This window comes from Alligator sinensis, unplaced genomic scaffold (assembly GCF_000455745.1).
Source record: "Alligator sinensis unplaced genomic scaffold, ASM45574v1 scaffold505_1, whole genome shotgun sequence".
Classification (NCBI taxonomy): Eukaryota; Metazoa; Chordata; order Crocodylia; family Alligatoridae; genus Alligator; species Alligator sinensis.
In genome coordinates, this window is record NW_005841940.1 from 2,264,342 (window position 1) to 2,276,978 (window position 12,637).

General features: G+C 50.6%; 1 protein-coding gene across 2 annotated transcripts in view; it reads right to left on the bottom strand.

Annotated features, from left to right (window-relative positions):
- Positions 1-11,403, bottom strand: part of GGT5 (gamma-glutamyltransferase 5) — a 32,715-nt gene extending 21,312 nt beyond the window's left edge. The window contains exon 1 of one of the 2 annotated variants that reach the window (XM_014518145.2): positions 10,950-11,403. In XM_014518145.2, the coding sequence (XP_014373631.1) occupies positions 10,950-11,110 (161 nt within the window). In that variant the 5' untranslated portion in view covers positions 11,111-11,403. The remainder of the gene's footprint in view (positions 1-10,949) is intronic. The other variant, XM_006019883.3, reaches the window with a different exon arrangement.
- Positions 11,404-12,637: the final 1,234 nt, after the last annotated feature.

Genomic DNA, 12,637 nt, shown 5'->3' on the forward strand with positions numbered 1-12,637 from the left:
CAGCAGGAAAGCAAGAGAGGCACCACCGAGAACTGCAGAGCAGCAACAGGCAGTGAGCACTGGCCACCAGCAGCAAAGGCAGCAGCAGCCCAAACACACAGAGGAGGTCAATTAACAAAGACAGACTGCTCAAAGCCTAGCTCTGCCCCAGAAGAGAAAATATGGCCTTGGCTCCGCTCCATGTAAACATTTAATCTGAGGCAGCCTAATCACTTCCAGTTAGAGGAGCTTTTGCAGAGGTATCCAGGGGAATTTCTCACAAACAGATTCAAGACAGAGAACAAGATAGGAACAAAATCCAGGCTCTTCCTAAAGCCTAAATCCCTCCTGGCTGTTTGTTCCAAGCAGTATTTTTCATGCCTGGTTGACTGTGCAGTGTCTCAGCATTTTCCAACATCAGCTCAGCTGGGTCAGAAGTATTTGAGTCTCTACATTTTCCCACCCTCAGTGTCCCATCTCCCCAGTTCAGACATTAGCTACAGCAAGGGTGGGCTTTCATCCTGGGACCAGACAGAGAATTCCTGAGGCTGTTCTGTGACCTCTGGAAAGCCAAAGATGAGAGAAAATCTTTCTTCTTGAAAATGAAAGCATAGATGAGACCTCTTCTTGACTTGGACTCCAGCTGTCATGGTTTTGAGAAAAAAGGGAACAGCTATTTCTGTGGGATCCTCCATGGCCAAATTAATAATAATTGAAACTGAGAAGCTGAGAAGGCAGATCCTTTGGGACATGGAGAGAAGTTATTAAGAAGCATCTTCAAAAATAGCAAGAGTTTTTTGAAGAGTATTCTGTGCTTCAGAATGGGGCTGGATATGAAAGCAAGTGCTGCTGGACTGGCTGGGCCTTCTGGCCTCCCACATTCACAAGATTAAACCTCCAAGGCAAAGAGCAAAACCCCAGGTGGCTTTGCTTCCATTATGGCCAGTTTTGAGCCTTTCTTTGGGATGTGCTAAGGAGGTAGGAAGACTATGGCTGCTGGGAAGGAAGGTCACATTGGGATTCCTGGTGGCACTGAATCCTCACTGGCCCTGCTTTTTCTTATAGAGAACAATCCTTCTATGGTGGGCCTTCCCAAAAATCCTTTGGCAGCCTGCTGTCTACCACCCCCTTCTCAGTTTGGAAACACAGGCAGGCAAAACACCCTCTTACAGTGGTGATTGCGGAAGGTTGGTCTCTGGCCACAACTCAGTGCAAACAGCCTGAGCAAAAGGCAGATGGCAGCAAGTAGGAATACAAGCTTATGTGCCTACCTGAAAGGAAACGTCTTTTCTAATGCTCACAAAAAGGTTGTAAAGTACTAAAACGGCAGGGGAGCTGAGGACTGCTCCAGGAGTGGCAGGGCATCTCAGGAGTGGCAATGCAGAATGCCAAAGACAGTCATTCAGATGTGCCTACTCCCGCATCTGTGCTCTTTCTGGGATACAGGAAAGGCAACCTACTGCTGGAGAAGGACTCAGCCACAGAATTAAGGGCTTTGGCTTTCAAACTACTACAGCATCACAAAATAAAGGCTTAGGGGCATTCAGGTCCATGTTCCTTGCTCAATTCATTGCATGTGCTCTCACACCTGGGTCAGTCAGTACTCTGGACTGGCAAAGAGGGAACCCATTAGGCAGTAGTCCTTACCAGTCTCCAACTTCCATCATCATTAATAGTACACACAAAGGGACAAACATCAGTCAGCACTAAAACCCTTTCCTCTGACAAATGACAGAGGTGTCTCTCCTAGCCACTGGGTTGGGAAAACAGCAACCAACCACTCAACAAATCTAGCACAGAACTTGTGAGTGATGTTAGCAGGGGCAGTGGTACTTCCCACATGCTGACAGCTTTGTTCTCTAAAGAATCTGGAAGGTTGTATTGACATCATAGTGGATCCAGGCTCACAAATGTCCCTGGGAAATGGAGGGTCATCAGCTGGGATGGAACTACTCATTAGGGTGAAGAACAATGATGCCTAAGACAGCTTTGTTTCAAAGGGAACAGCTGTTTCTATGCTGCTTGGTATCTGGTCCAACCATCCTTGAAACCAATACAGTCTTTCTATTGAATTTAATAAGCATTGGATAGAGCCTGTATACAATGTATCTTACACTCCATTTATCAGACACTTTGGAAAGTCTTGAGCTGCAGCTGTATGTAATGTCACAAGACTCTCATCAGTTGCCACTAATGACTGTTCCTTGTCAGCCAGGCAGATACTTTATTTGAAAAAGTTTTGGCTTTAGAATTAAAACCAGAAACACTTCAAAATCTGGAAAAGATCCAGGTCAGGGGTGAGGAGATTTGATTTTACTGTAGGAATTTTAGACTTTAACATCTTGCATCATGTTGATCCTTCCACAAACAGAAATGCAGAGGTCAAAGGACTGGACAGGATTCAAACTACAATGGCCACAAGGGAGCTCTGAGTGAGATGGTAAGGAGCTGGTAATGGTAGCTTGGACACAGCAAGAGGGTCCTAAGAGACAGTGGATTCTACTGGGAAGTGATCAAGCGTGTAGTGTCAAGGCATTCTGCGCTGTCATCTCTTAGGCCTGAAAGTGATTGATTTTGCAGGTAATGCAACCTTTTCTGTTCTTTGTCTGTTTCTGGCAGAGGCATAACTTTGGCAAACAAATCACTTAGAAAAAAGAAGGGGTGTGGCTAAAAATTTCCATTGCACTATGGACTTTTTTTTTTTTTTTTGCAGGAGGGGAGGGGGCAGAAAGGAGGGAAGGGAATGGGAAGCTTTCAGTTGAAGCAGTCCAGCTATTTCCAAGAATTAGATTAGGGAATATGTGGTGGTAAAAACAAACAGTGTACCACACAGATCTTCCAGTCATTTTGTTGGAAGGCTCCAACCCTTCTGCAGTTCGGAGAAAGGGATGCTGAAAATGCATCTTTCACCTTCCTATGTAAATTCACCCCAACTAAGCCAAGACTTAAAAAGAACCAACCAATCATTTTCAGTTGACATCTGCTCTGTAGAGACTTGGGAGCTTGACAAATAAGCTCTGGCTACAAGAGTTAATCTGCACCAAGCAAATTCCAGCCCCTCAGAGCTTCTCCATGCCCATCACACTGGGCATGCACCATTCTCAGACCAGCTGAGCATGCCCCCTCCAGAATGAAAATGCTGAGCAGACTTTCCCTGCAACTGCTTCTCTTGGCTGCTGGGAGTCACTGGGTGCATCTATATGTGCAATTAATGTGACTGAATTTTCTGCATATGCATCTGGGTTTGGCGCAAACTGAGCCCAACAGGAGCAGTTTACTCCAGGGCTGTTCCTGCCCTGCTCTGCTCCACCTGCAGCAACCAGGGGGAGCTCCAGGCAGGGAGCATAGGTGTCAGTCCTGAGCTCAAGAGGAGCTGCTCCAGGGGCAACTGCAAGCCACGGGAAACTCAAGGCCATCCAGACAGGGCAAGCCAGTGACAGCCCAGTGTCCCAGGCTGGCAGCAGGGAGCCATGCCTCCTACTCCATGCTTCTGGGGGTCTTGCTCTCGCACTTCCCCTGGTGCCCTGGAGCATCGCAGCAGGGAAAGGATGTTAGGAGGGGAGTGAGTTGCAGGCAGCCAGTGCAAAGGAAGGGTGAAGTTTGCCTGGCTTTCCTTGCTCACATCCATTGTGCCTCTAGGCAGAGCCTAGTGCAGGGGTGTCCAACTCACCTGGCCCTGTGGGCTGGATGAATGGCTTGGGGCTGGTCATAGGGCCTACAGACCCTCTCCCCTCCACTCCTCCCATCCCCATAGCATACCTGATCTGATGGCTGTTCCAGCTAGTCCAGGATCCATGCTACACATGGTGCCTGCAGGCATTGCATGCTGTGTGAGTACTGGACTGGATGGAACAGGCACCACGTGTGGTACAGCACCGGAGCAGAACTGCTGGGGCGGGCACCACGTGCAGCATGGTTGCCGCTCCAGCCAGACTGCACTGCACACAGTGACCATTCCAGCCACTCCGGGGCCCATGCTCCATACAGCATGGATCCCAGATGAGCTGACACAGTTGCTGGATTAGGTATGCTAGGGAGAAGGAAGGGGTGGGAGTCTATGGTCCCAGTTCCGCCTGCACACCAGCTCTGCACTACAGATCAGACCCCAAGGCAGCACTGGGGACCAGATGGCAGGGCTCGGCAGCCTGCCCATATGTTTGACACCCCTGGCCTAGAACCTAGAGACTATGTCTCAATGCTCCCTCTATTGATAAACAGACAACATGGAGAGAAAGTGGTCTGACAAATGCAAAGGGTTAAGGAAACAACTGGGAGAACCTTGCCCACAAGTGTTCAGTCTGGAGAAGCCAGGTCAAAGCAGATGCAGTCATCATGGAGAGCCATCAGAGAGCCCAGGCTGAGGCCTGCAGGTGAGCCAGGAAGCAGAGTGTGCTTCAACCTCCATCTGATGAGTGGACCTGTAGCCACTGTGGGAAGGCTTGCTGTTCATGCATCGGGCTCTTCTCCCACACCACTGCCAAGCACCATTGACTTTATCATGTTTCCTTTTATCAGTCAGGATGTTGGATAGCCACATAAGGAAATGGGGAGTGGGTAGGGAAGGAAGTTAATGGCAGGAACAGAAGGCAGTGGAGGGATAGAACAAAGGCATGGAAGGATGAAGTGAGGATAGAGAATGGTCGTTGGAAACTGAGCAGGGGCTGGACACAGGGCAAAAGTCAAAGGCAGCAGCAGGGAGAAAGGAAGAGTAGGAGCAAGAGATGAACACAAGGAAGAAAGAAGAGCTGTGGAGGGGGGTCAGCAGGGGATAGGAAGAAGGGATAGGACCAGTGCCATAGCAAGGGTGGGGCAAGCAGGGCAACTGCCCCCGGCACCAAAGTGAAGGGGTGCCGACAGGTGCTGCCCAGCTAGGGTGGGGTGCGGAACGGAGCCGTGAGCAACTCCTTTGCGGGGGCACGAGGACAGGGGAAGGTCAGCTCCTGCTGCTGTGTGCACTTCCGGGCATAGGTGGCAGAAGGCCGGGGTTTATGGGGCTTAGCCCCGCCAAACACGGGGCAGCGGTGGCAGCACACAGCACCACAGACCAGCCTAGGTGTGGGCTCTGGGCTGCTGCAGCAGCTGGGGAGGGGCATTCACAGAAACAGACAAATGGCCAGGAACTAAGCCCAGCCCTGCCATGTGTGGAGCAGTGCCCAGCAGGTAAGTATGTAGGGGAGAAGGTGGGGGGCGGGGAGGGAAGGATCGTGGTGGGGGCAGATCAAGGCCCCCCAAGGTGAGGGAGAGAGTGGGGCACGAGAAGGGGCTGGGGTGAACAGGGCCCCGGGGTGGGTTGTGGGAGGGTCAGAGCCCAGGCAGCACATCCAGAAACAGAGGGGGCTACTGCCACTGTGCACACCCCTGGGCAGGTATGAGGGGCATGTGCCCCCCGGATCTGTGTGCGGGGCATAGGTGGGCTGCCACTGTGGGCTGGGCTTCTGTGCCCCACTGCCGCTGTCCCGGCAGCCACGTGACACCATGTGCCTCCCATTGCCGGCCACCAGGGTGCCTTGGCGCAGCCAGAGCACAGAAGGCACATTGCATTGCGTGACTGCTGGGGCAGAGGCAGTGGAGTAGAGCCCCAGCCTGCAGCGGAAGCCCGCCTCTGCCCCATGCACAGATCCAGGGGGCACGTGCCCTCCATGTCTGCCCTGAGGGTATGCACAGCGGCGGGAGACCCTTGTGCCCCTGGATGAGCTGCTCAGGCTCCAACCCTCCCATGACCTGCCCCAGGGCCCTGTTCACCCTAGCCCCTGCCACACTCCCTCCCTCACCACAGGCACCTCAATCTGTGCCCCCATGACCTTTCCCCCCACTCCCTCCCTACACAGTTACCTGCTGGGCAGTGTCTGTGCATGTAGAAATATCTTTTAAGTTAAAGTTTTACTCAACCCCCACCAAATAAGATTTTCTCCCTCCACCTATGCTCCTGGGTAAGCATGGGGCGGGGGGGGTGCCGCCCAGATTTGTGCATGGGGCAAGGGAAGGCTGCTGCTGTGGGCTTTACCCTGGGTGCCCAAGTTTGTTGCTATGCCACTGGAGAGGACAGAAAGTTCATAACACTACTCCGGCTCTTGTAGCTATATGGGGAGTCCTGTGAGTTTTGGGTGTCCCCATCTGAAAGCCCTAGCTGCTGGTGTCTTGGGTGCAGGAGATCTCAGGATTCATTAAAGAGGCTCTCTGCTGCAGAGAACCGCTTGAAAACCCAAATTTGAGTGCACCCTAAATGCTTGAAAACCAGAAGGCAAAGCAATAGAACCCAAATAAAAATGAGGGAGAGTCCTGAATCTTGGCTCTACTGGGTAACCAAGAATACACTGTGCTTTTCATTTAAAAAAACAAACCTTTGGAAGGTGCATTCCACACGCTAGTTAAGACTGTGAACACATCCAATAGCTAGGAAATTCCAGAATTAAATCCGTCTTATTAGGCAAGGTTCTTTGAGTAGATGTGATAACTTTCATTAGACCAACTGAGTAGTTGGAAAAAAGTTCTTAGCGAGATTTTGGGCGCAATCACTGTTTTCAGGCATAGGGAGTCTCTGCTGTTCTGAGACTCCAAGTAATGACAGACACTAAAAGTGTGGCAGGATGTCAGTGAGAATGGAAATAGGTAGAAATTAGAAAAACGAAAGGTAAAGCAGAGGCTGAAAAGGTCCAGGTCCCGCAGTCTCTCCTCATAGGGCTTGTCCTGTAAGCCCCTAACCATACGAGTGGCCCTTCTCTGGACCCTCTCGAGTCTATCATCCTTCTTGAAGTACAGCGCCCAAAACTGGACGTAGTACTCCAACTGCGGTCTGACCAATGCCGCGTAGAGGGGAAGTATCACCTCCTTGAATCTATTTGTCATGCATCTGCTGATGCATGATAAAGTGCGGTTAGCTTTGCTGTTAATTTCGTCACACTGATTCATGTTGATCTCGGGAGTCCACTATGACTCTGAGATCCCTTACCGCTTCTGTGCTGCTGAGAGGGTCACTTCCCAGCCAGTAGGTGTGCTGGATATTTTTGTGTCCTAGGTGCAGCACTCTGCACTTGTCCTTGTTGTACTGCATCCTATTGCATACTGCCCTCTTTTCTAACCTGTCCAGGTCTGCCTGCAATCGTTCCCTACCCTCCGGAGTGTGCACTTCACCCCACAATTTAGTATTGTCTGCAAACTTGCACAGAGTACACTTCACACCCACATCCAAGTCACTGATGAAGATATTGAAGAGTACAGGTCCAAGGACCAAACCCTGTGGGACCCCACAACCCACATCCTTCCAGGTTGATACCGACCCATCTACTACCACTCTCTGGGTGTGACTGCCAAGCCAATTTGCCACCCACCGGACTGTGTAAACATCTATGTCACAGCCTCTTAATTTATTTATGAGAATGGGATGAAATACTCTATCTCAGGCCTCGCTAAAATCCAAGAAAATGACATCCACCTCTACTCCGGCATCTAAGCATTTTGTGACCCTGTCATAAAACGAAACCAGATTGGTCAGGCACGATCTACCTGCTACAGATCCATGCTGGTTTCCCTGCTGCGTTATTTTTCATGCTGGACTCCCACAAATATGAACCTTCATAATCTTTTCAAAGAGCTTTCCAAGACTGACTGGCCTATAATTACTCAGATCCTCCTTCCTCCCCTTCTTGAAAATAGGGACCACGTTGGCCCTGTTCCAGTCCTCCAGGACATGACCCGAGCGCCACGAGTGCTCAAACAGCCGTGCCAGTGGTTCTGCTATGACACCAGCCAATTCCTTCAGTACCCTCAGATGCAGCTCATTCGGGCCTACTGGCTTGAACACATTCAGTCCATCCAAGTGACTCTGCACCAAGTCAGAGTCGACAGTTGGTGGGCTGGTGTCCCTCTGATGCCCATCCAAGAACCCATTAGGAGACTTACCTTGAGCCAGAGGCAAAAAACTCATTGAATAGCTCAGCCTCGTCCCTTGTCTCTGTCACTAATTGCTCCTCCTTGTTCAGTAGGGGTCCTATGCTGCCCTGCACCTTCCTTTTACTCCCTACATACCCAAAAAAATACTTTTTGTTGTCTTTAATTTGTGTTGCCAGCCTCAGCTCTGTAGTTGCTTTGGCCTTTCTAACTGCCTCCCTGCAAGTGTGGGCCAAGTAGATATACTCCTCCTTGGTAGCTTCCCCGTTTCCACTGCCTATATGCCTTCTTTTTTGGCCTTAGGCTCCCCTGGATTTCCCTGTTTAGCCAAGCAAGGTTTTTGGCTCCTTTCCCCCTTTTCCCTCGTACTGGGATAGTCTCCCTCTGTGCCCAAAGGATCACTTCCTTTAGGAACGACCACCCTTCCTGGACTCCCATCTCGCCAATACTCTTCTCCTGCAGTGCGTCGTTGACTAGACTCCTAAGCACACTGAAGTTAGCCTTCCTAAAGTCAAGCACTTCCACCCTACTACTTATCTTACCCACCCTATGTTGTATGGTGAATTTGACTGATTGGTGGTCACTGTCCCCAAGGTGACCACAAATCTGCAGTTACCCCACCATGTCCTCCCCTGTAGCCAACACCAAGTCCAGTAAGGCATTCCCCCTAGTGAGACTGTATACCTTCTGTGTTAGGTGAAGGTCCTGCATGCAGGTTAAGAACCTACGTGAACACACTCCCAGCAGAGGTGGTGCAGTCACCATCCTTGGAGGTGTTCAAGAGGAGGCTGAACAAACACCTTGTTGAGCTTGTTTGATATGTTTCCAATGCCAAATATTGAAGAAATGCTAGAAAGGACTGGGCAGAGTTTATCTCAACACTCAACCTAAGACCTCCATGTGTCCTAACCCACAATGCCTCAACTTTCTCCTCCTCTGATCCTATTTTGATGAGGGTAGATGTATAATGCTCCTTTACATAGAGAGCAGACCCACCCCCCTTCCTCCCTACTCTGACCCTTCTGTACAACCTGTAGCCCTCAACGTGTCATGGGTAGGGTCCCACCAGGTTTCCGTTAGCCCCACTAAATCGAACTTACTATTTGCATGCAGAAGTGTGAGTTCTTCCTGCTTGTTCCCCATGCTCCTACCATTAGTATAGAGGCACCTGAGCCCTCCAAATGGTGCCTTTGGTGCCCCCGCATTCTGATGCCCAAAGGTACTAACTAGGACTGTAAAACGGCACTGTTCTGTTTTGCCTTGAGTTTTGAGGTTTGGACGGAACAGCGTTTCGTATCGAATTTCATTTCGATTCGAAACAGCTGTTCCGTTTTGCTTTGTTGAAACAGTAAGGTTGTTTTGACTCTGTTTCGATGTTTCGCTACATTGGCCGGGGATGGGCCGGGGATGGGGCTGACTCCCCATCCCAGGCGCTACATCGGCTGGGGATGGGCCGGGGATGGAGCTGACTCCCCATCCCAGGCACTACATCGGGCCGTTTCCTTTCATTTCAATTTTGCTGTTTCAACCTCGAAATGAGTCGAAACAGTGTTGAAACAAAACGGCCGGCAAAATTTCGCACAGCCCTAGTACTTACCTGGGGTGTACTTCTGCATGTCTCACAGTTTGTAGGTGGTTGTCATGCAGGGACTTGTAGAAGCCTGTTCTAGATCTAGGAGCAGCATGAAAATTATTCTCACAGTCACCAGGCACAGAAGGAGGCAGTGCACAACCTGGGAGAGTATGAATGTGAGGAGCTGGAGGGTGGTAGAAGAGGGGGATGGGACTGGCACCTTTAAAGTGAGTGGAGAAGGAGACTCCAGCAGCTTGAGAGACAGGAGACAGTGACTCAGGTGAGAAACAAGGCACCTCACAGCATTCTCGTAGCAGGTGCAGGAAGGAAAGGGCAGGCTCCCGAGATAAAGCAGAAGCAGCAGCAACAATAGGATTCAGCGACTATGTAGATACTGGGGACAATAGGAATGACTTGGGACTCTTGGACACAGGAAAGAGGTGCAGCTGCCAACACAGAGATTAGAGGACTGAGAGCTTGGGGGCAAGTCACAGTAAAACCAGGGCAACCCTTTCTGTCATCCAGAGCAGATTCCACAGGGGATGTCAGCAGGAGCTGGGTGTGTACAAAATGCAGTACATGGGAAACATCAGAAACGCTGTATCTTCCCTTCAATAAGCTCAGACATTACATTTGCTGTCCCTGGTTCCTGTATCACTAGGGCACTCCAACAGTAGCCATGGGGAGACCCTGCTCTAACAGGTTCTGAACAGACAAGGGTTTCCTTATCCAATCTGAACTGTCTAGACAGAGATAGGCTGTGTGGGGAAGTACAGTATGGGAAGGATGAGCTAGAGTCCTCCCCTTGTGTCAGCTTTACCAGGCACCTCACAGCATCAAATGGATTTTAACCTTATTGGCTTTGAGAGGTCTGGGGCCATTCTTGGTGTACAATGGGGGCACTGAGGCACAGGGGCTCTGGGAGTGCTGGCTGAGTGCTCAGGCACAGGATGTCTGTAACTAAGCAGGGAACTGAACTACATGAATAGCATGACATGTTAACTCCACGTGCCCCTACACGCTGCTGTGGTCCCAATTAACAGCGATTGCTCAAGCAGCTGCTGAGAATCACTGCTATGCAGCCAGCCTAGCAAATACTGCCTGCTCCTCTCTCCTGCCCCACTCTATTTTCAAGGCACTGAGAAAATGTACAGCTGAGGTAAAAAATTTTGCTGACAAAGATTCCTGCATGCTGTACAAGAAGGAGTTAATTAAACTCCTAATTAAACTATTTCTCCTACTTTGCCTCCCAGTTCCTACTACATAAACATCTGCATCTTCTGGCAACAGCTGGCTTAGAAAGCAGGCAACACTAAAGATGCAAAAGAAGAATTAAAAAAAAAAAAAAGCAGGTATGTACAAGCTTAACTGTTTTGCCTCCAAATGAAACAACTCATTAGATCCAGGACTGGGCGGGGACAGGGCAAAAGCCCCAGTGCTATCTGGCTGGCTAATCCTCTGGACCCCTCAGAGAGGACTCTTCCCAAAGCAGAAAAGTCCGTTCACATACCTGCCGATGTTGGAGCAGGTCTGGGTGTCAGCTGCTACTGCAGCATCCCGGTAGAGCCCAGGGGTGCAGGAGGGTCGAGTGAGAAAGACAGCAAGAACCACCGCAGCAACCAGGGCCCCTACAAGCAGCAGCAGCACCAGGCAGACCTTCCCTTTGGACATGGCTCTCCCAGCTCCCAGGGTAGCAGGGAGGTGGATTTCACTCCTCTCCCTTAGAAGAGAGGCTGGTTTGGGAATCTTCCTCCTCACCCGAGGGCGGCTCCTCCAGCAGGGAGTTCTTAATTCTAGGGGCTGTCTGGCTGAGAGCTGGCCAGAGACAGATTAGTGCTGATTTAGGCTGAGTCCTTTTTAAGTTAGTGGCTCTTATTCTCCCCCCTTCCCCCTACACACTTCCTTCCTCCCATCCCCTCAAAGCAAAACGTGGAGGGGGAACCACCAGCACTTACTGCATTTCTTTGAAAACATTTTCATTTTCTTTGACAGTCGGCAATTAACCTATTTGTTGCTGGAACATGTTCAAGGAAAAGTCACTAGGGTCCAGTGCTCTACGCACTTCCCTTCTTGCTCACTGTCTCCAGAGGCAGCCCCCATCCTAAGTCTACGCAGGCACCGTGACCTCGGGGCTTGACTGCTGCCACTGAAATCAGTGTACAGTAAACCGCGGCATGATCTCTCTCACAGGCATGTTTTCCACTCCAGCCTGGCAAATTACCTGCTCAGTCCACAGAATTTCCCTTTTGTTGCCACGGCTATGCAAGTACTTAAGACGAATTGGGAAACGGCACATGAATAAGCTCCCAGCAGAAAGGCAGCTGCTGGTAAAATGCCAAGATGGACGCACTTCAGAGATTTAACAGCGCTGGTAGCTCTAAGCCCTGGGCTCCCATCTGCACTGTTCAGTAATCCCTCAGGGACAAGGAGTCTGACACGACCTGCCTCAGTTGGTGTCAAAAGTTCTAACCTACACCCCTGCAGCTTCTTTTAAGCTGGAGCCTGTATTCAACTGGTCCTTGCTAACCATGCGGGAGCCTCTTAAAGGTACAGTTCCCACATCTAGTATATACACACAACTGCTCAACTGCAGCCAGTCAGACTCATTCCAGAGTGGCACAGATTGGGAACCAGGTCACAGCTGTCACAGGGCAGAAGTGTCCACATGTACAGCTCCCTACCATTGAGGTGGAACAGCCACCTTTGAGGTGCTGAAGATCTGTGGCTCTGTCCCCAGCGGGGTGGGAGTGAGCTCCCAGCCCAGCACACTTTGCAGAGGGAGAGTGGGGGGAGGGAGGGTGCTGGCACCCACATGTGGTCGTTCCAGGGGCTGGGAGACCTGTGGCTGGGGGCATTTTCACTTTTCTGCTTTTCTTTCTCTCCTAAACAAGAGTTCAATAAAGTTCAGTGGCCTGCCACTGACTAAACTCTACAGCATCTTTGCCTGACTTGGGGGTGCCCAGGAGGGAGGGTGTGCTTTGACACATGTTTTTGGGTGCCCAGAAGCTGGAGAGGAAAGACGGGGCATAGTGAGGAAGCATGGTCAAGTAGGGAGGGAGGATATAGCTGGCTGCTAGAAAAAGAGTTTCTATTGACCAAGCAGTGCAAGGGAGCTCATGGATAAAAAAGGGCCAACAAAAGAAAAAAAACCAGGACTGTAGAGTTCTGGCCATGGACCCGCGTGGTCAGCTACAGCAG